Source organism: Falco cherrug, chromosome 10 (genome assembly GCF_023634085.1).
Source record: "Falco cherrug isolate bFalChe1 chromosome 10, bFalChe1.pri, whole genome shotgun sequence".
NCBI classification, from domain to species: Eukaryota; Metazoa; Chordata; class Aves; order Falconiformes; family Falconidae; genus Falco; species Falco cherrug.
In genome coordinates this window covers 28,327,734-28,354,031 of record NC_073706.1, presented here as the reverse complement: position 1 = coordinate 28,354,031, position 26,298 = coordinate 28,327,734, and the positions used below count along the sequence as shown (strand labels likewise).

The 26,298-nt window shown below is 41.0% G+C and overlaps 1 protein-coding gene across 1 annotated transcript; it reads right to left on the bottom strand.

Moving 5' to 3' along the window:
• Window positions 1-12: 12 nt before the first annotated feature.
• Window positions 13-26,002, bottom strand: DKK3 (dickkopf WNT signaling pathway inhibitor 3). Its single transcript, XM_055723138.1, has 7 exons — window positions 25,676-26,002; window positions 23,543-23,680; window positions 22,950-23,033; window positions 6,798-6,890; window positions 4,637-4,781; window positions 2,105-2,261; window positions 13-566 (listed from the first exon to the last, which is right to left on the bottom strand). The coding sequence occupies exons 1-7, from the start codon at window positions 25,862-25,864 to the stop codon at window positions 323-325; spliced, it is 1,050 nt and encodes a 349-aa protein (XP_055579113.1). The 5' UTR covers window positions 25,865-26,002; the 3' UTR covers window positions 13-322.
• Between the last annotated feature and the right edge of the window lie 296 nt (window positions 26,003-26,298).

Below are 26,298 nucleotides of genomic sequence, written 5' to 3'. Positions count from 1 at the left end.
TACAGTCAGTAATAACTTCAGATTGTTTATGCTTATGTGTATTTTTTAATGAGTACAAGTACTGATGAGTTGATTTCTCATGTACAAGGGGAGAGTATGAATCAGAAGAAACACTGGTTATTTCTCACTTGGTTTTGACTGAGGATTTGATCCAAGGGTAGAATGAATTCAGCGACAATTTGAACATGCAGGTTTAGTGCACAGAAAAGGATGCTCATTGAAGACCTTGTTTATTGCACTTCTATCCAGCAGTGTGTGGTTGGGGTTTATATAAGCAAGACCAAAATTTCGGGAAATCACTAACTAAACTGGTGTTTGGACTTTAAATTTCATCTCCCAGCACCAGGTCACGAGCTGAGTCACGCTCAGGCTTCAAACCTGCTTGGTCCTCCAGACTTTCTAAATCTTTACGCACTTCCTGAATGACACTGCTTTCTTCATATTCAGAAAGAGTATCTCTGGGTATCAAGCTGAGAAATAGCATCTCATCCATGACTAAGGGATCTTCTTTTTCGTTATTCCTGGTTTCATTGGCGGACAGTTCGCACACAGATGTAGTGCTGTGGCTGTTGAAAAAAGAGACATCTGGTCATAGAGTACATCTTTTCATGTTCTTTTGCTAGTTCCTTAATAAAATTCTTCATTCCCTCCCCACATGAAAGCATGTTAAATGCATAAAGCTGTCAGAGCATAGCAGACGTCACCTGATTTTTACACGCTTGACAGCTGGAGAGGTAAAGATGAGGTTTCCACATACAGAGCTAGAACAAAGATCCTAATAGCAAAAAATGTTTGACACTGGGACACAAGATGGCAGTGGACCTCAGCACAACCTGGCCCTGCTACCTACAGGCACTCATGGTGACTAGTCCTTTCTGTTCACGTCATAATACCAAGGTGATATGCACAGTACTACTGTATTTGTGATAAGCCTAAATGTAAATTCCTGTGTCTATAGCTGGATGGTTTGGGTATATTCACACCCTGATTTATTCCTGTGTTTCGGTATCCTCATCTGAAGCGTCTTCCTAGCAGACATGACATTTGCTGACATGTCTTCCCTGAGGTTAGTAGTACTTGCACATCAACTAAAATGTTGGTACTGAAAGGATGGGATCAACTCTGCTTGCTTCTTTAGATCACATTTAGGAAACAAAATGTTTCTACATTTTCTTCATGCATGAAAAATAATCGAGTAACAGAGTTGGACACAGAAGATGAGAGAAACACTAATCTACATCTCTGTCAGAGTCACGCTGTCATGTTGGAAGTTAATATAATGGAAGTGGTAGTGTAGGAACAAACTTGGAAAGCCTATTTCATAGATAGTATGTCAGATTTCTAAAAATACTTCTAGTGCAAAACTGAAGCCTTACTTTCTCCTGATGAAATCGCTGATAATGCCAATAACTGTCCTTTTAAAGAATGATTAAAGGCATGGTATCCTAAAAGTTTTAGCTTTCAGCAGAAAATAAGGATTCAGCCTGCTTCCTATTCTGTGAAACTCAATGACACTGAAGAGGTCTGCACAGTATGAAATGTCTCAAGTCTGAACAGCAGATCTTAAGTGAGTTGTAGGCAAACTGGCTTCTTAGGTTAGTTCAAAACTGAAGGAAAGTGCAAGCAAAGATACCCTTTATTTTTCTTTTGAAAGAAAAAACCTTCTGTAAAGCTGATCAGTCATACAGGAAAATGCCTGTACTGCTACTACAGTATCTTTAATATGCCTTATGTATGAAAATAAGCAAAAGGTCTAACGAGCCAAATTTAACAGAAAGTTGGTGGACGTGAGCTGTATGTAGAGAATTAAATTGGAAAGCTACATCTCAACAGCTGTTAGTACTTTCTGATTGATTAAAAAGCAGTACAAACCTGATTAATTCTGAAACTTACTTCACACTGGATTAAAGTGTTGCCACATGTAATTAGGCACATCTGTGTAGCACAAAGGAGTAAGTTTGAAAAAGGTTCAAGGCTACTGATGAGAAAAGCTCTCATAACACTTTCTAGTCGGGAAGAATCTGCAAGTTCTGTACCTCACCTACCACAGAAAGAGACCCCTCAAAAACCTCACGCAGCTTGCTTGCCCAGTTTTGATCTTTACCTCTGAGGTTGGCAGATCAAGCCACTTGCACATGGGCACTGCTCCAGTACTCCATCGGGTTCCAGTTCCCAGGTGATCAGGTTGAGAAGTCTGTTTGAAGGATCATGGCAGGGTTCACCTTCTTCAGGTAATGGAGTGCACACAGGAAACAGTAATTCTGCATGCCAGAGTAAATTCATGTTACGATTAAGTCATTATATTTTTCGTATAAATATAAAATTGAATAATTAAGTCATTAATGAACTGAGATGACCTCATCTTTAAGTCTATATGCAAGATGTAACAAGGCAGATTTGACCTCTTCCGAGGTCCCCTTACATACTAGGAAGCCATAACTTCATGTTCTTTCCACTAGGTGGGAGTAAGACTTTTGAAGTTTATGCTTAATGAGTTTGATACAGTAGTAATGCACAACTCCGTTCCCCGGCAGAGGTAACAAATACAGAACAACTAACTGTTCAAGAGACTAAATAAGGTTTCAAGAACTACTACTCAGACATTTAATTTGTTACACTAATTCTGCAATAGGCAAAGCTAGCTTGATGGCATTTGGGGCTCAGCACCCTTGGTTCTGCACAGGGGTGAATTTCTACCAAGGTAAGATATTATTTGGAAGGATATGTTGTCTGGGTTTCCTGATGCTAGTAACTTACAGTGTCAGTCTTTAATTCAGCTCTTCCACATGTTCCTACCACACCTCCCTTCCTCTTCTCTTCACTCACCTCATTTTTATATGGTATGGCAGAATAAAGTATGTGAATTTAAAACAGGCTTAGTCAAAATACTTATGTATATATATGTGTGTGTATATACCCATATACATGTATATGACTTTGCAGTTCATAATTTCAAAATGGATTTTATCTTCAGCAGCAAATGCTCCATAGGTTACCACAGTTTTATATTAAAAAATATACATGTAAAGAGTCCAACCATTATTAGGACAACCTTTTGCAATACTCCAGCGATGGGGTGGGCCTTGAGGTTAGGCTTCACCTGAAAAACCCTAAAGCGTTGCTAAAGCAGACACCCACAGAGAATAAAAATCCAATGCTATTAATCACAGCTCTATTTAAAGCTTTAATAATAAATGTTCCATTTTTAGTTTCGTGTTTTAGTTCCAGTTTTAGTTAATATTTTTACCTATTGTATTCTATTACATGTTTGTATGGAATTTCATTTCAAGCCAAGCACTAACTTATACTCAAATTAGTGTTAATGTCTTACGCAGCTGAAATAATCATCATGAAGACGCAGCTTGTTTGGATCCCACAGGAAATCAGGGCTACAGAAGCAGTGCTACCCTCAGAGTAGACTAGCCTAGTGCTACCAACACCTGCGGGGTGGATACTACGAATTTATTCACCCGTGCAGCATAAGCAAATTCCAAGTCCTGCATGGTGAAAGTAACAGGCATTTATTAAAAGTGCTCTTTGCGTCTTATTTCAGAATCGAAGTACAAAGAAATCTCTGATAGAGCTTGGCAAAATCTGTAAATGCTTTAGGTAGAAACCTGATGGGGGAGTGGGGGGAACCCTGCTCTAACAAAAACTTGCTGAAATCAAACTTACTTAATATTGAAGGTCTGCTGTGTAGTGCTCAAAATTAGAACAGGAAAGCTGAGCGGACCCACTCGTCTTTAAATGGTGTTGGAGCTTTCTCCTCTGTTCTCCTGAAACACCCTAGTAGCCTGATCCACCAGCAGCCCGACAGGCAGCGCATCTATCAGTGAAGGCACAAGGTCACCTCTTGCTCGCAGCAAGAGCCAGGAAAAAAGCTAGAGAAGTACCTACCTGGTGTAGGGAAGATGGTTGGAATTGTAGCCTGTCACTACAAAATTAAGGTGAACTATGAGAAAAGTAGCAAGGAACTAGTGGGTTAAAACAGAAGAAGCTGGGCCCTCACCAGACAGGATTTGGGACTGATTTCAGGCCTGATACCTTCTTTTCCTCTCCTCCCTTCTGTAAATCCAGTTTCACATTCCCGTGTGCACTGACAACATAATGTGGAACATCATTCCTCTATGCATCTTGGCTGGCTGGTCAGTGTTGCATAGCATGGTGCCCTGGAAGGATCATCTAAAACTCTACAGTATGAGATGTATCTGCAGTCTGACTCTGATAGTCTGCTGGCTGGTATGAAGGAGAAGCCACTTTCAGTAATCTCAATGATTTCTTTTGTACATTTTTAATTCTATTAATTTTGCTCTATTGGGTGAAAAATTGACACAGAGCTCTGCTACTTTTAAACGTCTGAGCTTCTCCTTTAGAAACATATTTTTTTGTGCTTTGCATGCTGGTCTCATCTTTAGCATCCAATATGCTTTTCTTGGATTGTGCACCCTGTCAGACTGTTTCTCACTCCCAATTCTATTAGAGTTTTATAATGAAGTTAACATGGTGCATTCCACAGACCAAGGGAGAATTACATATTGATTCTGTAGAGATGTAATTGCTTTGTCTGGCCAAAAGTGCTAAATATTAACACTCTTGTATGATAAAATGAGTAGGATAAAAAGCAAACCCCCTGTACCTTTCTGAAAAGCACAGCACATTCCAGGGTTGCAGTCGTGTTGATTCTCACAAATGGTGCCGTTCTCTCCTTTTGATGTGGATTTCCTGCACTCACCCCAAACGCAAAGCTGGTCTCCACAGCATTCAACATCCCGTGAGCAGTGCTTGCAAATGGAAAAAGCACATAACAAAACTGTCACTCTAGCACTAACTGCATATATCAACAGACAGCTAAACACAGAGTTAGGCCCTGGTCCTGAAGACAACTGCACATATGTGCTTAAAATATATGCATGTCACATTACAACTTAATTAAACAGAACTGCTCAGGTTCTCAACTTAAGCATACATAACTTGTGTAGAGTAACGGCACTCCTATACCGTTATACTTCCAGTCTTACAAAACCTAATTCTTATTTTAGCATTTACATGAAAACTGATGAGCAGCCAGACATCCTTCAGTGTAATTGGATTTCAGGACAGCCTTTTGCAATCAAGGGGTAGAAATTAATAAACAATATATTATCAATGGAAAAACATTACTGTTTTTTTCCCATTGTTAAATGCAGTCAGAAATTTACAATTTGTTCAGAAGGCTTGCTTTCAAAGAGCAAAGCAACAAAATCCTACTAAAATCCAATTTTTAGCTGTAATAAGAAGCAGACCTCATTTGTAACCAAGCATTTTTGGAAAAAAAAAAAAAAAATCTCTGAAAAAAAATTCTCTTTGAAAATCAGAAATGCAAATCTCTAGCTAAAGATAGCTTTGTGCAATAATTACCGCAGTGTTTCAACTATACACACCTAATAATTCAGCCTAACAAAAGTGGTGTGTCACTTAGTTTCTTTTTTTAGGTAGTTTGAGTAACATCTCAGAGATTCCTAGTAGGTCAGCATTTTAACAGCTTTTTTCTGCCTGTGTAAAGCCCTGTCTGGGCAGCCATACATATTCAGAATTTCTTTTCCAGTGGATCCCACAGGAAGTGCTTAACACAGGGCAAGAAGTAGGACTACACGAGCACTACTAAGACCTGCTAATTAAAAAGAAAGATGTTTTGCAATTGTAGGAATTCTAGGTCAGGGAATTGATCCCACCACTTTGTCTGAGCTCACTTTACAACAGGAGTTTAGCTAGGACCCCATTTTTTCTTTCTTTAGCTTAGAAATGTTCTACTGAGGACTGCAAAGAAAAATAAAAGGGGGGGGTGTAGATCAACACGAAAAATGCACAGTTTAACATTTTCTAAAATATGAAGAATAAGCTTTTTTAATGACCCTTAAGCATATATTCACGACTTGTGTTTAAACAAGTATTCAGTCCACTGAAGTGAACAGACCTCCCTGAAGTTATCCAAGTAAACAGGTAAATCATTTCATGAACAGCCCAGTGCTTTTAGATTATAATAAGCATATTGATTAATGACTAAGCAAGGTTTGCTTGCTTGTAGACTTCACTGTCTGCAAATGCTTTGAGGAATGAATTTGTTTCACAAAAGGCTATCAGCATTAAATGAAAAGGGATAGTCAGATAAAAGGCCTTTTTTGACAGACCGGATTTTCACCACAGAAAAAGCCGGAACTCCTCAGGCACCCTCCTCAGGCACCCGTCACCTACAGAAGATAATCTAACCATAGCTACTATCAAGAACATTTATCTTTTAGCTCAAAAGATGGGAATCTACCGCTTCCTGAGGTTCACAGATTCAAGTAATGTAAATGATCCATGTAAGAGGAACATTTGCAACAACAGTTGCACCACACCACCGCACAAGCTGTCAATGAAGGGAAGAGCGCAAGCTGCTGCAAATCTTTCTGTGAATCAAGAACTGGAAGTGACCATCAGCTGAGCCTTAGGAGCTGACACAGTATCTCCTCTTTGCCCATCCCACTGGCAACCTACAATATGTTAGTTTACACTGTCCTTAGGCCACTTAACAAGTAAAGCTTGAGTCAGGAAGAGCAGAGTGCAGGTTTTGAAGCATGTGAGAACAGAAACCTTAAAACTTAATTGTGTTAACAGACAGAAAAAAAATAACAACCCAAAACACTCTACACATCCATTTTTAACCTCATGCAAAAAGCTTTGCATCTTTTCTATCAGTTTTGACTTGCTGACATTAGTAACAATAACATACTGAGTTTCTAAGGACTACATAAAATCACATCTCATTCAGGACTTACTGCGTGCTGGTTTTTACAGAGCTGACATTTGTATTCAAAGGTGGAGAACTGGCAATATTTTCCCATTTCACAGTCTTCGTCAATGATGCACTCCTGAAGAAAAGGATAAAACTGTAATTTGCTACTGTTTCACAGAAATCCATACCTTTTCTTCAAATATCAGAAGGTCTTGTTTGATTATATTTCTTAATTGGGAACCAAGGGGAAAAAAAGCTTGCTTTGGTTCTTCATACAACCACAGTTCTGTAATTAGAACAATGCCATCTCCCTGGCATACTGCAATACTGTGGCCTCACTTCCTGTATAAATATTAATACCACCAACCTCTAGAAAATAAATTATCTTGTTCTGCAGGCTTTTGGGGTTCAGTACTAACAAGTACTGAAGAGCCACATACATCCTAGGGGAAAAAAAGCCCCACAGTTCCCGAACGCATCAGCCTTTCCTACCCAGCTAAGACACTAGAGTAGGCTTGAAGTCAGCAAGGTGCTCGAGCACATGTTCAGCTTTTCAAACCTGGAATGATTCCATGGCCTTAACAAAAATGTTCACGTGAGAGGGACACCTGAGTTCCCATCTGAATCACAAACTCACACTAAAGTTCCTTCACCCAGAGGTCCTACGAGCACTGTGGTTGAGATGGCTCACCTATCACTCACGCTGCACAGGCTGAATGTACAAACTGGTCAGAAATTCTTGCCAAAACACAGTTCTGCAGGTATGGCAATGAGGATAATACAAAGAGTAAATGCATATGTTTGTGTACACCTGATGTGTCTGATTCACAGGGAGGAGATGTTTCCTCTTCCCATCTAAGGGTTTCCTCTTTAAAATGGTGTGATTAACCCTGTTCTCTAAAATGTGTTTTCTCCAAGCTGGAAACAATCTAGCCAACAGAAGAATAAATCATAGCACCATTCTGAGTCATTTGTACTCCACCACTGGTTTTTACCATCATAAGGTTGATGCTATTTTTTTGCTATTAGTCAATTAAAACAAACAAACAGACAAAGAAAAAAAAACCAACCCCAGAAAAAAGGAATTCTACTAAAAGGCCTGAATTCTCTGAAGAAACCACTTGACTGCTTTTTGGCAGGTTATTAAGCTCACTTGCTGGAGCAGATCAAGTGCAACCCTTATTGGGTTGTTATTATAATTTTTTATATATATACTTAGATTTAATATAAACTTTATTATATAAGCTTTTCATTTTCTATTTCTACTGGTTTAGATCATTTGTCCCCAAACTGCTGACTTCTTCCACCCCATCCCAGCTGGAGTTTGTGTTTCAGCTGGCCTGAAAATTAGCTCAGCAAGAAGTTTAAGTGAAGCTCTTAAATTACCATTGATATGGAGAAATAGTGTGAAATGGGGACAATGGACACCGACTGTGATTGCATATGTCTGCTCAGGGATGTGGGTATGGTGACTAGTCATGGGTGCGGTGTCTGGTCACATAGGCACACAGCTTTGAGGAGACGACTACAGTTTTGAGGAGCCGCCTGCCCTTCTTCCTCTAACAAAGGGGCTATTTAAAAGGAATGAGAAAAGGATGAGAGATATTCCAATGCTATCTAGACGGAGGGAGTGCTTAGTCTCCTTGCTGGAGAAGATTGGATGGTCACAAGAACATGAACCACCTACAAACCTGCAAGACCACCACATTCCAGGCAAAGGACTGATAAGCTAATTAACATACGAAGCGGGGTTTAGGTAACGAATATGTATAGGCATTAATTGAATATTCATTTGTTTTATTGTATAAATGTGAGATGGCTCGTCACTTCGGGCATGCACGCTTGTGGAGGAGCGATCCCCCGTGCATCTGCGCGCAATAAACATACCTACTTTATAACTTTCGAGTTATGGTGATGTGCGGAATTAGACTCTATAATCACCGAAAAAGGAAAAGATTACATTGTGAAACAGCTATCCTGTCTTCAGCCCTTCTCCATATGAAACCTTATGGAAGCTTCCTGCCCTGTGTGAGACAATGCTACTCTGCGTAAGGAGCAATGCCTTGTCTAAGTTACATATTTGGGCCACCTGAGATGTTTTCAAACATTTAAGATTACCCAGCACACAGAACAGAAGCAAAACACAGTTTAGGGCCTGATTCTTTTCAAGTCAGTGACATGATATTCAGGTTATATGTTTATGATTAAGAAGCAGTCATTTCAGCTATTTTAAGACATTAGTATCACCAGGTCTAGGCTGCTATAAATTATCATAATGTTTTTGCAGCTCCATTATTCCAGTACAGTGTGTGTTCCACTTGTTTGCTTTTGCGTTGCTACACAATCAGGTGGTTCAAAATCCAGATGTTATACAGTATGCTTGAGGTTTTGTGGTTCCAAGTTAGCAGTTAGCCACTTCTCTTCAGCAGCCATGCTATTTCTGGACAATTTTCTGTCTGTAGCTTTGTCAGCTTCTTTTATGAATCCCTCTGTATAAACCATACTCAGAATAAACTATACTGTTCATTCCTGCTCCATCCACGTTCAGGCAAACAGCCAGGTCTCAGCGTAGTCAGTTTTTCCAATTGTACCTCTCCACAAAGCAGAAATCTTGCCATAATTGTTATTAAGCTCATGGAATAATTCTCTCTAGCTTTAAAACCACCTAATACAAAAGTTGCAATTCTTCAGTCACTGCTTTCTCCTACACTAATGAGTCCTCCACCAAAAAGCTTTTTTTCTCCCTCTTACTGAATTGTGTCCCACCAATTCAGACTTTCAGTTTTATGGTGGTTTTCATTTGGGGAAAAAATTCACTTCACTGTTTTCTTTCCTGGCATGGAAAAAGCTTGCTTTCATATACTCTCTGTGAAATTTTGTGCCACACTCCAAACCAACTTCCTTCACCCAGATATTATAATCCATATTCAAAGCAGAGCTCAGGAACACTTACACATGCAGATACGTAACCATTTATCTTTTTTTTTTTTTTCTTCTCTCTTTTATTTATTTAATCAAGCTACAAACCTTTTCTAACCAGGCTACCTTAAGACACAACAGTTGCTGGACAAGGAGCAAACCTACACATCTTCATTCAGCTGCAACAAATACTAAACAATCCATTTTTTTCTGGAATCCTGCAAGCTAAATTATTTCTGAGAGTATTTGGTCTTTGCAGAGCAATTGTGTCAAATGAGGAGAGGCAGTGCTGGCTTCTGACATGCAGCAGAAACATACAAGTTGAGCTTAAAGACAGAATTAGCTACACTTATAAAGGTGTACATCTCTCTGAAATCCAATATGATGTTATAACAGTTAATTTAACGTAACAGCAAAGGAGTATGCTGTTTGAGAAGTGCTAAAGAATAATGCAGAATGAAAGCAGGATTGCCTATTTATGAATGGGTGTACTAGGACGCATAAACAACAGAAGCCAGGACCAGTAAGAGCATGCTATGTACCTATAAGTACATATTCAGCATCCTGTGGGCTCTTACTATGGTATCATACTCTGCAGCGAATATCCTGCAATACCTGAAGGCAATCTGGGGGTTCGGCTCTGTTCCAGAACCAGCGGGTAAGTAGACGGACCCAACAAAACACTGAAACCCATGGAAATTACAAGACTGCTAAAACAACTGCTGCTGAAAGAAACTTCAATTTTCTCGTCTTTGGCAGATTATGTCGAGCTATTGTTTGCTTTCCTAAAGAATGGTTAGTCTCCACGCTTGAGAATAAAAATGTGACTGATGTTAGTGACGATGAAGTCTGGTAGGACCACAACTACCAGAAAACTGAAACAGATGCCCGAGTGCAAGATGGCACAGGAGTGTACAGGTCAGAACTGCTGTAACAGGTTTTGACAAGAGTACTTTCCTTCAGGCTGAATGTTTACATATACATGAAAGGCACAGAAGAAAAAAGTTTTCTTTCAATGTGATACAACAGTCTTCACACTCCAGCCAATGGCCTTTGACCTAGAACGTGCTATGCGCTATTCTGGCAAACTGTACTTGACTGGTCTAATGTAGTCAGCTGCGGTGTGGACCAGATTATCCTCTGCCCATATAACACACTGCAGATAAAGAGGGAGGAGCAAAGAACTTCTCAGTTCAAGTTATGAAGGCAGAACTACAAGGCCAGAGTTAACCCACTTTCACATAGAAACCCACTTTTGTTTGCAGCGTTCATCTGGTTTCTGCACCTCACTATGGTAATATTTAAATTTAAATTTGCTAGTGATAAAGTATGTACTGAAATCATGCTCATTTTGCTTTGTTCTCTTTCCCCTTAATTGCTAATTAACTCCCTAAGTGTAGACTAGAAAATACACTCAAGTCTATTCTGATACAGTCTGAATTTCAAAATGGAATCATTGATTTTAATTTTAATTTAATTAATTAAAATTGACATTTCATTTGTCTATTCCCTCTACCCACTCACACTCATCCTGCCTCCCACATTCTCAAAAAGTCCTTCTTCAAAGGTAACTTCAAGCAAAACTCTTGCTTCAAATTCATATCTTCAGCCAGTATTTGTCAGGGACAGGCAAATGACTGTCCAGAATGAGCTTTCCTTTCCTTCTAGGCTCTTTACACTTAGCTTAGAACCCCAGAAAGCAGAGGAAGGCGCTGCTGATTATATACAATTTTTCAATGATGATTAATACACGTATCAAAGCCAGACACTAAACACTAAGAGGGTGATGGTATATGGAACAAAAAATGGCCCCATAGGTAAGGGGCACCTGTAGTGGAGAAACTCAGTAGCAAGTTGTTGGCCAAGGTCACTGACTGCTCTGACATGAGAACAGTAAGTGGGATTCAAATAGGAGAACGACTTTTCCCCTCCTTGTGTAAGCTATATGGCCCAGTTTGCTACCTTATTGTGACTACAAACCTTTTGGAACTGCCTAACAGCAGAAGGAGAGGCAGGCTATCTTTTTGGCCTTGGCACTGCATGTACAGCTGTAAGCCAAAACAGCCATTCCAAAGTGTTCATTCCTAACCCTCTATGGATTTCAAAGTTCATAAACTATAAAGTACAGAGGCAAAATTTACTGATTTCAGAGAGGTAAGGAAGTTTTGCCAGCAGGTATACAACACGGGAAACTATGCTACAAAACCAGGTGGTACAACAATTAGAAAATGATTTTCAGCAACAACCTTGGAAATGCATGGGGATGGGCACCTCTCACAGCTTCAAAAGCTTATCTGAACAAAAAGCCCCCTTACATGTTTCTTAAAAACTCTCTATATAAAGAAATTTCCTTTTCAAAAACCTGTAACTTGGGTAAAATTCAATGTTAACCTCCATAAATGGTAGATCATGGTACAGATCCTTCACAAACAGTTCCAGAGCTCACCCAACCGTATCTGTGAGATGACAATAATTTCAGCCGTAGCTGAACTGCTCTAGGAAAATCACTCGTTCACACTGAAACTGACATTTCTTAGCAATGAGCACTTCTAAGAGTTAATATTTACTTCTGTGTTTACATAGCCCCTTCCAGGTTTTGCTTTAATTTCTACAAGCAATTTCACCAAGGTCTGGTCTCCATTACTGCAGCAGACGGCAAAAACCACTGAGTAGTAAGGAAAAAAAAAAGCATAAAACCTATTTTATATCCTACATGTACTAAATGTATTAGAAAAAAGGCAGAATTACATAGAATGGAGTATTGTTTTATAGAAACTACTACCATAGTATGAATTGCAGTAGCATTCCAGTTTCTGTTCTCTTAGTTGTCTAGACAGGGCACATAATGCATGTCTTTAATGAGATATGAATTAATTTGCCTTGCAATACCTCAAAACCCCTGTAATACTTTCCAGCAGAGCAAACCTCTTACTGCTGTCCTGCCAAGTACACAGCACTCATAAAAATGACTACTGTTAAAAAAAGTCATACTAAAAAGAGCAGACATGTGAGTTGCAAACGATGGTATTAGTCACATCCCAGTACTATGTGGGAAAGTCAGCTATTTGTGTGGCTGTTCAGCAGGAATGTAACTTCTGAGCCCAAAACTAATAAATAAGAAAATACAAGTCACTCAGTTTTGTCTTGAACTTCTCCATAAAACAAATCTTATCCATTTCCTTTTCCCCTGACAAGAAAACAGAAACATTTTAGTTGGAAAAACATTTCTGGCTCTCCACAAGATGCAGTATGAATGTACGCAAAATATCTCTACATGGCATAACTGAAGATGGTCCAAAGGCAATTGAGCTTGGCTTTAGGTACCAAACCCAGCATATATATATATATATACACACACACATATGGCTGCATATTGCAGTGACTGTCTGCAATAGCAGAAGTCTCGTCTCATCTCACACATTTGCCCTAGAGTAGGCAGGACAAGTTAGAAGATGAAATTTCTCTTCTTTTCTCCTGTTTGTCAGGTGTACTGTGGGCAAAGCAGGATGGTATAAATTCTGACAATAAAATCTTCCCTTAGGCCTTCTGGAAACTTGGTGCCATGCTATACATTCAGTCCATTGATTTTTAAATACACAGAGACTCTATAATCTTCTGTACCCATAATTAGACAAAGAAGGAATATTCTGAAGTTAGACAATCCAAGAATGAAAACCAATGGTTATGTGCTCCATGTTTAATTGCTCCATATTAAGAAAACTTTTTTCACATAGTATAAGATTATCAGATGAAGTCAAAATACTGATGCATGTTTATAAACAAAGTTTTCCTCATGATTTTGCAATTAATTGTCTTACTAGAGAAATGCATCTACCTGTGGATCTGTTGATTGAAGAACTACAATTCTTCTACCTTTGGTAACCAGATGTGTCTAAAACCATGTGTCTAAAAGATCTTGGTTTTTATTCTAAAAGTCTTGAGATACAGTAACAAAAACACTGTAAAACTGTGCTACAAAGCAGTAAAGTGCCATTTTTTCTAAGTAGTCAGTAATCATATAAAGACACAGCTTTCATGTAGTGGTGTGCCCGGGGGGCTGAAGTTTAATGCAGGCGTCTTCTTTCTACAGTTGGCAGCTACAAAGTTTCCATGATTCACTACTGAGCTATGTAAATTTTGAAAATTTATAAAAGCAAAATAACACAGTGTAGCTGTACACAGCAAGGATGTGAAACAGCTGTGCAAAGAAAAAAACAGTTGAAAACAAGATTTCTGTACTTAATAGCTGCTTCCTAACCTTAATCACTAAATTAAGAGTAGCACACCGAGAGTAAGATGCCAACCTGTGCCAAATCCCTCCCAGACCTTACTCCAAACCCTGAATCGTATGTGCTTTGCTCTTATATGATATTCTCTTTTGGTAGTTTACAGTTTCAACAGACTTATTTACTGTGTGTAAGGCATCAGCCAACAATAATAATACCAGAACAGAAATAAATAGGTAAGAATTCAACTGCAATGGATTTTGCCTGTAGCAGAGTTGACAGTGTGGAAGACAGCTGTTACTGTAGAGGAAAGGGAATAATTTATTTTCCATGAGTTATAGATGGAAGAAGAAGGGGTTTAAATTACAGCAATAGGGACTTCAGAGTGAGTGTAGAAAAGCATTGGAATAAATCATCCCCAGCACTTGAGGATCTGGAGAACACATGAGATAAATGTCTGCCTAAGGATAGAGTAGGCATCTGGGTGGTAGGTGTTGACTTCTTGAGGCTTCTTCCAGACCTCCTCTTCCGGGCATTTGTCGGTTTCACAATAGAGCCATTTCGGCACACACACACACACACCCCCTTAATTTAATTCTCTGTCTGAAATCATGTGTCTAGAAGATATCAATAACATGAGATGATGACTATTCATGAATATTAATTCAATTTCCTAAACAAACTCCAGTGAAGAAGAAACAAAAAATGATCTTCAGCATGCTCTTTATGTCCTTCCACAAAGGACATAAGAAGTGAATGTATTACAGATTTTTACTATGTATGAAGTCCAAGACAAACACCTACTAGGGGGCCAAAACTTTCCCTTGCTTATGGCTATGAAATATCTTGGACAGAGAAACACCACTAAGGTTCCCCTTTGCCTGACACCATGATGTCAGCCTTTCTACATGCCATAAGACGCATCTTCCTCCTCCTGGGTGGACTTTCTAAAGGAACAAGTTTGAGGGATTCCTCATGTGATATAAATTCACAGAACAGGCTCTGAGTCATTTCCAGACAGAATAACAAGCAAACAAATCTGAAACTCCCACCCCACCCTGTATATATTTTTACCAATTATGCTATATTATGATATATTACTAACTGGGAGAAGTGGACTTGTTATTAAGGTAAGAACCAGGATGAGTAGAAAAGTTGGAGGGGCGCTCTCTCTATAAGCTGCAGTGATGAACAACCAGGATTTGACAGCTAATGCACTCACTGATGTGGTATTGCTCAGTGCTAAATATCCAATATTGACTCAGTCCCTCAAAAGGCCAGGCAGACACTCACTCCACAAAAGATGTCCAAATGCTGGTTTTGAATCAGATGGGAGGAAGGACAAAGTGAGATTTACTCAGCTGACATATAAATGCATTTCTCAAGGCAATACATTTGAAGCTACCATTCTACAGTGCCTTTTTTTCCTCACATTTGCCAAATCTTTGATGAAACAGAACTAAACAGCAACAGACTTCAGTTCACCACTTTCCTTCAATTTCTGTGGTTTACCTTAATAAACCGTAGTACAAAACACCATCAAGCTGGACTAGTAGCATCACACACATCTTCCAAACAATAAACAACTGCACAGAAGGCCAAGCAATCACAGATCATGTTCATTCTGTCTCCTCCTACTCACTGGTGTAAAACAAGTATCATTCTACTGGTTTTGGTGAATCTACCCCTCCTACACTCCAGGAAAAGGTTAGAGAAGACTTTGGCTTATCGTATATGGAACTATGTGTTACTGGGCCAACCTCCCCGCCATGGTGAACCGGTATCACTCTGCCACCTTACAGATTACAATATAGACGTAAACCAGCTGCAGATTTAATCCATTCATCCGTATGTTTTTTATCTCAATCATTCTAAGATTATAACAGACGTAAATAAAACATAAAAAGACAAAAACATTTATGCTTTACATCCATAGTACCATAGCTTTACATCCTGAAGCCTTTGCTACTGTTGTTGCCCTAGCACAGGGGTCCTCAAACTTTTTAAACAGGGGACCAGCATGCGCATGAAGTGGCAGGCAGTCATCGGCGGCTGCTTGGTTTCCCCCCGCCCAACCCCTGGCGGAGGCGGGGGGGGGGGGGGTGTGTGTCTGTAAATACCGGGGGCCGGATTGAGGACCCTGGGGGGCTGTATCTGGCCCGCGGGCCGTAGTTTGAGGACCCCTGCCCTAGAAGCTAAAGCTTACTGCTTAATTAGATAGCATGGTTTCACCTAAAATCTCAAATAAGCATCTGCTGGAGCCAATGAATTAAACCATGTAATCAAAATCAGTGGAAAAAAATTCACTTTTGCCTTAAAGCTTTTCCTCTCATGTGATTAATTTTGCTATATGGGTCTGACCAGAGGAAAGAAACATTGCTGATGAACTTTCACTGCTGTCTAAAGACAGTTCATACTATGATCTCTTAACAGGCATCGGTAGATAACAGAATTGTCACCAGCCCACATGAAAGATTCACTCTCCTGACTGTATGCTACCTTACAGAGAAGATAAAAAAAACATTTAGTATCTCTTAGGATAAATAGGTAGATCTAGTAGAGGCAGAAAGTATAAGCATTCACGGTGATTTGTTTTTATTTCTGCCTGAAACTTGGACATGATCTATAAAAGGCATTTGGACAGCCTTAGATCGCTAAACTCAGCGTGTTAAACTAAAACCAGGGAAAAGGTAAACAACTGCTCTTTGATTTACGTTACTCCCTTACCACTGCTTGTTTGCAGACTTGTACCAACCAACATACAAACAAGGAAGGAGGAGATAACTGCACATGATGCATACCTCCCCACAAATGAAAAATTTCAGACAAGCCAGAATTTATTTCCACAACTAACAAGAATTCTGTAAGCTTTAGAAGTGGTACATGGTTCTCAGAGGGACACTGATGAAGCAGTGGGTAGGCGCTGACTCTCTAAGAAAAAGTCCATTTTGTAGCCAGCTGAAGAACTTACTGGTTTACCGTTGTGATTTTACTGACCATCACCTAGAACACTGAATCAATTCTAGGCGCTGTTACTGTGTTACAGGAAGAGCTTATATTTGGTGTGGAGAAATCTGTTCCAGGAAAATCTTTCTCCTTTCAATATTTAGCCACTCAAAGGGTAACAGTCCAGATAGATTAAAAAATGGTAAGGCAGCTCTTCAGCCAATTTGATTTTACCTAAAAATATTATTTTTGTTAGGAGTTTAACTGGAATGGAAATATCACATTATAGGATCTGGCAAATTTTAAAACAATCCTAAACACAGGCATAGACCTGAATTACTAATGAAGAACATTGCTTTCAAAAGATGTCCTAGTTCTACACTGTTTTGTTTACCTGACAACAGAAAAAAGACGCTAAGCTAGACCAACAGGAAATATGAAAGAAATCCCAGTCACAACTTTTTTCTCATCACTAGCAAAGTAAATTTACCAAAGTTATCTGAATTACTTCAGACTGCCACTGATAGAAACGAGAACAGAAGGTGATACCTTTAATTAGGAGTAGTCTCTTTGTGTTGCCTCAGTTATTTCCCTGTAAATCCAAGCCACTATTTAAGACAAAAAGGAAGGTGATAGTGATCTGTGTTCTCTGACCTTTGGTGGTTGTTTTCAGCCAAAACACCTGCCCGGTTTACCCCACCTCTCAGCAAAAGGCACCTTGCTTCTCTTCACCCTGATAAGGTCTAGCAGCTGTTTACACCTGCTTGTTTGATCAGGGTCACCAAGCATGCTATCTGAGCCCATGGAAACTGCAGTCTCACTTTTCTCCACATTGTAGCCATTGCAGTAGTATAGTGTTACAAAACCATCTGATGTTTGTATGCACTATCCATTCCTGACTCTCTGTGTGGATCCATTACTTTCAACACAGCATTCTCTCTGATTAAACAAGCCAGCTCAGAATGGACAAAGTTCAGTAAAGATGTGTACACTGAGCTATATGACACTCACCTCAGCCGGCAATTACAGAGATTTCCCACCTTCTTCCTCAGAGAATTTTCTTTGTGCAGGATCAGAGGTGACTCCTTATGACAGGTCTTTCCATTCATTAAGGCTAACATTCAGATTTTTTTGGCTATAGTCCAGTGAACATCAGATGACCAGTAAAAATGTTGGTTTTAAAGATATACTGCAACTGGCAATAAGGCCATCCTATCACCCATGAGCTAAATTCAAGCTCTTCATAGCTTTTGCATTGCTAAGAAGCATTTGCTGCTTATGGAATCACATTTGAATACTCAAAAGGTATGCACACACTCCACCACACCTTTCACACAAGAAGGCTGCATCACTGTGCTCTACAACTTCATAACCTAGAAGTATTGCAGATTAGTATGAGCAATCCAAAACAGTAATTGCAGAATTTTTCTCATCTTTGGCTACATCCTCTTTTCCTTTGCGCCCTTCACATAATTTTCTACTCTTAAGAAACACAAGCTACTCGTCCTCATGAGCTATTTGCACCCTCCCCTCAGCTTCATATTCTACATTGCCAAGACTGAAACTGAAAAGGGGGAAAAAAGGTTTCAGTAAAATGCTCAGAATGTCTGAACCCTGCCTGGCTGAAGAGCCCTGGCTCTCTAAAACAACCTGGGGGATGGATTTGCTTGGTTCAAAACCAGACACAGGTATTCAGACCTCTCAGGATCACTGTCAGAATGCTCTTTCACTAACTGGACTCAACAAGCTCAACACCTAGCCTCAGTCTGCGTGGCTACTTCATATCTTTCCAGTGGAGTAAGTGTAGACCAGATTAATATAGACAGATTACTGTAGACAGATTCCTAGCACCAGACAAGTTAGCAAACTTCAAACATTAGAAAGGTAAAACACATATCACACTGCCTTGGAGAGACTGAGAGAACTGAGGGTAGATTTTCTAATGAAAAGCAATACTTTTCAATGCATGGCAAGATAAAAGAAATGCCAAATAGCTTTCCTGCAGGAATTTAGGTTGATTTGGACTGGATGGGAACCTAGCCTACAAGAACTGTTTTGTTTTCAAATGTAAGCTATGACTTGCACACACTTGAGACTTAAAAAGAATCAATTGAATGTGACAAAAGAGAGTGCAAGAGCATGCAGGTATTCTGCTTACAAAAGGCTAGTGAAACTATGGTTCACTTTTGTAACTGATTGCCATTGTAAGCTATTCATGCTCCCTCCTCACCCCCAAAAGCTTTAGCCCAAATTATAACTGTAATTAATAATCTATTCAAGATACTGTGTAGTATATAAACTTGAAAAACAGTGATGCACTTCATTCAGACCTCTTAATTCTCTCCTGGAGCATTAGCTAAGAAGTACAATTTGCTACCTAAAGGGTGGGGTGTACTAGTCAAGACATGATTCATGTAACAAGTTACGTCACAGAGCAGGTTGGACAGTTAACAGAAAAGCAAAATAAAAGTGCTAATGAATCAAATTTTTTAGTGTACACCAACTACTAGATTGAGATATTACAGGATTTTTGGCTAGAAAGAGCCCAGGATTTCAACACAGCAATGCACTTAAGTGTGCCTATTGATAGTTTAGGGTTGTTAAGTGCAAGTCACCAGGGACTAAATGTTCTGTGAAAAATGAAACAAACAAAAAAAAGGACCCAAATGTGGGACTGGGATGCTGAAAACAAGTGTTGTCCCTGAGACACTAGCAGGCCAAAGGGAGCAGAAGTCAACACTAAGATGCTGCATGTTCAAATTTCTGCCATCAGCTGCTCTCCTGCAGTGTTGCTGATGGAAAAAAATGATGAAAAAAAATGCAATTTCCATCCTATGAATGCTTTTTTCTCAATTTTCAAAGCTCCTTTTCTCTTCAGCACTGGGAGGAACTCCTCTCCCTGGAGCAATATGAATCTCAAAGAAGCAACTCCAGTATATGTTGCTGAGAACATGCTTAATGAAATTATATAAAAGTTTCTCAAATAGGAATCGAGCAGTTATTTTATCAGTTCTGGGTATCTGCAGAGAAGTGGAAGATTGGTTATGAAGTGCTACAACTACACCATTTAAAAGAGATTTTTCTTTAGAAAAGGGGAAATAGAACCCCAGAGATTTAATTATTCCACTATTTTCTTTCTTTTTATTCTTTTACTGTGAGACTAAAGATAAAAACTGAAAAACACTGTAAATAAGCCCATTATAATGACAATGCTATCTGTTCTGTCTCTGCTGATAAGCCAGTGACCTGACTGTGTCACTTCCAGAACCTGCCAAGTCAGCTTGTAAAAGCAGTTTCACAGTGGTAACAGTCCTCCCTGCCAAGAGCTGCACGGATCCACACAGCAGCCTCTTAACCATGGAAATAAAGGCCTGGTATCACAGAGCCTTTCTCCTAAGGACCTGAGAGTGCTCAAAATTACTTAGTAACCAGCTGCTGTATTTGCGGAAGGTGGCTGCCAAATACATGTGTACACACACGGGCACACACCCACCTTTGCAGAGAAAGCAAGCACCTTGCACTGAGCCACACCGAAGGCACTTCTCACTCTCCCACAAAGGAAACTTGACCTGTGCTGTGTAACTAAGGAGAAGGTGCAGTCATGCCCTCAAGATCCTCTACCATCAAGGACAGGTAAAAGAAAGGAATGTTTTTTATAGAGCCAGGGCCAAATGAGAAATGCATGATCCTCTTCCAGTTCCCTAGTACACTCTCCCTAGATATCAGCATCTTTACAAATCTCTTCCAAGAAAGAGAACTGAAAGCAACCAGATGTACTTCTATTACAGTTCAGGAAAAATAAATTAAAACAGACAGAAAAAAATCTTAGGTATGCTAGCTTTGAATTACAAGAGAGAGCTTATTATAAAATACTACTCTGAATGCAACTGAGAAGAAATGCAACTAATCTTTGTGTAGTAAATTCTACCAGTAGCAATTTTGTTTCCTTTTATTTTTCATGCTTGCTTTTCATTAGTTAGGATAATGTATCACAATTGAAATAGGACTAGTCAACAAGCTAGAAAAAAATCTGTTTTTCATATGGTGATAAAAGACAGCTGTTACTTTACCTGTCTTCTATACTTGAGCTCACTACTGGAAATACTCAAGTAATCTGCAAGCTAACCAATGTTCCCCCAAGAAGTAAACTATGGAGTATTTGAGACTTAAATCCAGGAGCAAGTGGATGTAAAAAACCCCAGAGACACCAAAATGTGTGCATCCAGCCACCTCTTGTCTGTATCTGGCCTTTTTAAAGATACAAGACTTTTGGATCAAAGCCTGACATGCATGTTGGTGACTGCCAGTCCTCACTGACATCTGAGAAAGTGAATGTTAGTCTGGGAATGTAAATGGCGCCTCCAAATTATGCAGCACCTCTGAAGAACTAGATAGCATTGCCAGAAATGGCAAACAGCCCAATTACTCTTCTGGAGACTTAAAATACTGAGTCTTCTGGCCATCAAAATACTGTCAAGTGAGCCATTCAGTAACAAAGAACACAGCCTTAAAAGAATACTTCTGTGATGGAAAGCCAAGAAGACATACTGTCTGAGAGGGAAAAGTGTGTGTGTGTTAAGATTATGCCTTATGTTTCTGTAATAGTGTATCTGAACTACACCTATGCGTACATAGTAACATATTTTTACATGCACTATATATCTGTGTATTTGTACCTGTTTGCAGGAGGACACAGGGTGGCACAGGCGCTGTGATTTAAAAAACAGACACAACCCATTTTCCATGAAGCTGCTTCTCCAGTGCTGAAATTCATTCCAGCCAGTGCACGGATTTATTATTGCAACACAGACCTGTCCCAAGACACATCTTTGCCTACCTGGGAGGCTTTTGTGTCACGTCTCAAAGCTCAAAAACATCACTGGAAAAACTTTCAGTGATTTCAGTGGCTTATAACTCAGCTCAGAGAATAAATGTGAAGCGAGGGTCATAGGGTTCCTGTTATTACTAATTACTGTAGTAATAAATTATAGAGAGCTTGCATTTCAGAGCACATGGTTTGCTAAGCTGTTTGATGAATTCTTATATTTAGCACCCAATTTTGTACCTAAAATGCAGGAGCTGTGGGAATCTTTAACTTTTATAAGCTAAGCCTATAAACTGAACCTGTAAAATAGGTTTAGTTTTCAGCATTCAGTTTCCCTACAAGCATAAAAGCTGAGCTTGTGTGACACAATGTGCCTATTTCTTTTACTTGGCAGACTGAAATGAAAAACAAAAGCGTTCTAAAGAGGCACCAATATGAAGACTACCGGAGCAGCATCAGAACAGAGGTCCTGTTCCTAGTGGCTGGCTCCATCCCCATTCTCCATCTCCAGAACCAAATGTCAGTATTGCCCTTTTCAAATGACTGTCAATACTTACAGCTACAATTATACAAACCTCTTATTGCATTATACTACACAGCAGGACGAATCGCTTATGAGCATTAAGGATGTATATTACAGAACAGCATATACTGCCTGTATTTAGAGAGCCACTGAGATAATGTCCAAATAGACTTCAAAAGGTTTCCATTTTTAACTGCCTGGAGAATACAAAGCCTATACATGTATTACTTTATTGCTAACACTTAAAATAAGCAGCAAAACAGCAGAATTATTCTTCCCCCATCCTGTGGTCTGTGAAGCCTGCAGTCTGGGAAGTGACTGCGACTTCCCACAAAGTCACATGACACTTACAAGTCTATAAAGCATTTTTTTTTATGAAACCCAAGAGCACAGAGAAAACATGTATGAAACACTGTTATACTACAGGTTTATTCACACTCACTGGAAAGGGCTGTGTAACTATCTTTGCTGTTTGAGTAAACAATTTACATTTGATAGACAAATTGAATATTCATATCAAGCACCTGAGTTAACCACAACATTGAAGCTCTGCTTCCAATTTATAATGTACTATTCCTAAGTTAAATTACTAAAAAAAACAACCAACAAAACAAACACATTTTTTACCGTTTACCCCTAATGGTTTTGTGTGTTTTAAAGCATCCAGATATAAGCTAGGTGAACTGTATCACCTTCTTCTGAATGATACCCAAAACATTTGTTTAATTTCCAAAAGGAAGAAATGTGTTCACTTACATGATTTCTTTTGTTTTCTCCACCTTTTATAGATGTAATAACTGTCTCAGAAAAAACTGTTGATCCAGTTTTGTTATCAGTAACCTGACACAGCAAAAGAAGAACAAAATATCAAAGTACATTTTCTTATTAGTCCTTTTTCACTCTCAGTTGTACATTCTGCAATAATTAACCCACCTCAGCCCCCTCTTTTTTTCCCATTTTGCTGTCACTCACACAAAATCCTAATCTGGTGGGGAAAAGTAGATGACAAGGCTACCTCCTAGTCTATTTAAAATGTCACTGTAATGAAGCTAACTGAGCAGGATATCATCATTCTTTTTGGTGCTTCTTGTAATAACTGTACCTGTGTTCTACTTTCAGCGGGCACTTTTTTCAAAATAAATTATTATTTCATGGTAAACTTTTATGACATGTGCCCCTACACAGTGATTAGGCAAGCAAATATGACACAACAAAACCCCAAAGTAATTACCATCATAAAAGTTTGTGCTCCAAATAACCTTACTTCTCCCCAAAATGTGCAAAATCATTTTTGTTTTTGAGAAAAGGTGTCTAAGAACCAGCAGTTTGCTATATATGCTTTCTCATACCTTATCAATTTCTTGATGAGTATGAACAGTTTTATTACCAATTCTGGTTTCTGTGTTGGACTCGTTATGGTAGTTGGGAGGTAAGTTTTCAAAGTTTACTTCCGACAGTTTTTTTGCCCCTTCCTCTTCAGCTTCCATCTGCCAAATTTAAATAAACCAACTGAAAATTAGCAACAATTACACAGAAAACAACAAGCAATGGCTCTTGTGCAGCCCTTATTAACACCCTGTTTAATTCTATGATGCTGTTGGTACAGATCCCCCTGTATGGGAACACCTACTCAGCTGTTTGAGGCAGTGGCCACAGCAGCTCTTCTAATGGACTACAAAAACAGTGGAGAGCTAAACCCTTGAGCTCTGGCCTGTTTAAGCCAAAGTCAGTCCCTGGGAGGAAAAAGTATGCAAAGACTACTGACAATTTGGTATCTGCACAGGCTGATGCCAGTCAAGAGCCCATCTTCCTATTTTTCCCACTAAACACTTAAGACAGGCTTTCCCATCTGACAAAGAACAGAAAATATTCTGGCAGGCCAGAGAGACATAGCCAAAGCCCCCTGAAGTCAGCAGAAGCAGTCCTATAGATCAGGGTGCACACATCCCAAATTTCATTCTCTGTTTCAGTTCCCACTGTCTTCCTTTGCCAGATGAAGGCTCAACACAGAAAATGAGTGCTCTTTGAATCAGAAAACAAGAGTAAGCTCAGCAAAAGGGCATGAGTCTCATGAACCACATACACTCTTGAAGTTGTGTCCTTTTGTTATTTGCAACTGCCGTAACAGAGCTAGGAGGTCACAAGTTCAGCCAGGCTGAACAACAGAATTTTTCCCAAGACAGAATTTATCTTCCTGGTGTGTCTGTTTGTTTTAAATGACAGCTGCAAACCTTTTTAAGTGTAAAGCATTTTTCTGCTAAGAGGCAGCTCAGACAACACACATTTTGTGTTGTATACAGACCACTCCTCAAGCCAGAACCGACTATAGGAAAACAGGCAGAATTTTTTGCTACATCCTTATTCATAACTAAGCATACTTCTGGCATTGTAAAGGACACTAAAAAAAAAAAAGATCTGTCTCAATGTGTTTGCAGTCTCAATGTGTTTGCAGTCTAAATGAAGTAGATGACAGAGGCAGACTTCAACAACTGTCCAGGTGAGTACAAGTTCAGAATTTATCTAATTATAGTCAACAGAGGCCTGTTTCCCCAGTGGGTTGTTAGAAAAGGGTTTTTTGAGCTATGCATTTTTGAATGAGAGGAAAAGAGAACTCAGAAGAAAGATTCTTCACACGGAGGGAAGAAAAGTGCAGCAGTAAGGGGAACACAGGAACAAGGTCCCTGACAGCGACAGGAGGCAACAGCTTGGGAGCTAGGCTCAGCTCCTGGCTTGGAAACTGGTCCCGGGCAGTGCTGGGCAAACGACAGGAGATGAAGGGACAGAACTGCATCAGAAATAAGCAGCTTCTCCATACGTGCTTTCGGGACTCTCTTACACCTTTGAATCCTGGCTTGGGAGAGCCTCGTGTCTTAGCTCCTGCCGTACAAAGACAATAAATTAACTCCTCTTCACTCCTCCCCTTGCCGCGGACTATTGTTCTCTCTCATGAGCATCCAGACGGACTATCCGCCTATGGTTTTACCTCACGATCTGCCTGCCGTGCTGCCAGCGCCGCCGCGCACACGCCCGGCGAGCCCCGCGGCCGCGATGTGAGGAGCGGGGCGGGAAAGCCCGCCCTGAGCGGCACCGCGCCAGCGCCGGCGGCCAGACCTCCCGCCGCAGCGGGCGGCCGCGCCGGCACCCCCGCCTCCCCCGAGGGGAGCGACGGCAGCAGCGGCGGGCACGGAGCGGGAAGGGTTTTCACGGTCCCTCAGCCGCGGAGCGCGCAGGTCGCCGCCTCAGGCAGCGGCTCCTCACGGAGAGGCGCGGGGAGGGCCGGCCGCCGGCTTGCTTTATCGCACGCATCGGCCCGGCCCCACACAGGGGACGCGGCGAGGCGGCCGCTGACAGGGATCGACAAAAGCGGGCGAGAGGCTAGCGGCCGAGGCGCTGCCCGCAGGTGCGGCCTGGCGCGGGGGGTGAGGGAGGGAAGGGCCCCCCTACCCCGCAGGGCCCCTCGGACCCCTCCGCCGCCCCCTCACCTCTTGCACCGCGTTGCGCAGCTTGTGCTGCGTGTCTTCCATGAGCGCCTCCACCTCCCGCAGCATCTCGCCCAGGCTGGCTGCCCGCCGCCGGCCGCCGCCGGCCGCCGCGGCGCTGCACAGAGCCCCTAGCAGGGCCGCCAGCAGTAGCCATCGCTGCCGCGGACCCGCTCCCGCTCCCCGCCGCATCCCGGTGCCGCCGCTCACGCCGCTGCCCCTCAACGGTGCGGGCTGGCGGCGCGGAGGTGGGGCGGGGTGAGGCGGGAGCGGGCGGCTCCGCAGCGCCGGCCCGGCTCCGCAGCCTCCCGCCGGCTCCGCAGCGCCGGCCCACATTGGCCTGGCCCGGCCCCCGCCACCGCCCCCCGCCGCAGCCCCGGGCGGGAGAGCAGGCGAGGCAGGGCGCGAGACCCGGGCGGGAAGCCTCGGCCCGGGGGAGCGGGAAGGCGGGAACGGGGCGAGGCTGAGGGAGCTGTGGGGAGCGGTGCTGAGGGACAGGAGCAGTGTGACTTTCCCTGTCAGACCCGAGGCCGCCTTCTGTTCATTTAACAGGTTTGATGCCAAGAGGATGGTGGGAATTGCTAGACGTCTCCATTATGCCGTTCGCTTTCCAGTCTCCAGCAAAG

Bases quoted from the DNA above. Each gene is read 5' to 3' on its own strand.
- DKK3 (XM_055723138.1), bottom strand. From the start codon at position 25,864: ATGCGGCGGGGAGCGGGAGCGGGTCCGCGGCAGCGATGGCTACTGCTG. The intron at 23,681-25,675 runs GTGAGGGGGCGG...TAAATTTGGCAG, and splicing joins TGCGCAACGCGGTGCAAGAG to ATGGAAGCTGAAGAGGAAGG. The intron at 567-2,104 runs GTAAAGATCAAA...TTTTTTCAACAG, and splicing joins TTGATCTGCCAACCTCAGAG to CCACAGCACTACATCTGTGT.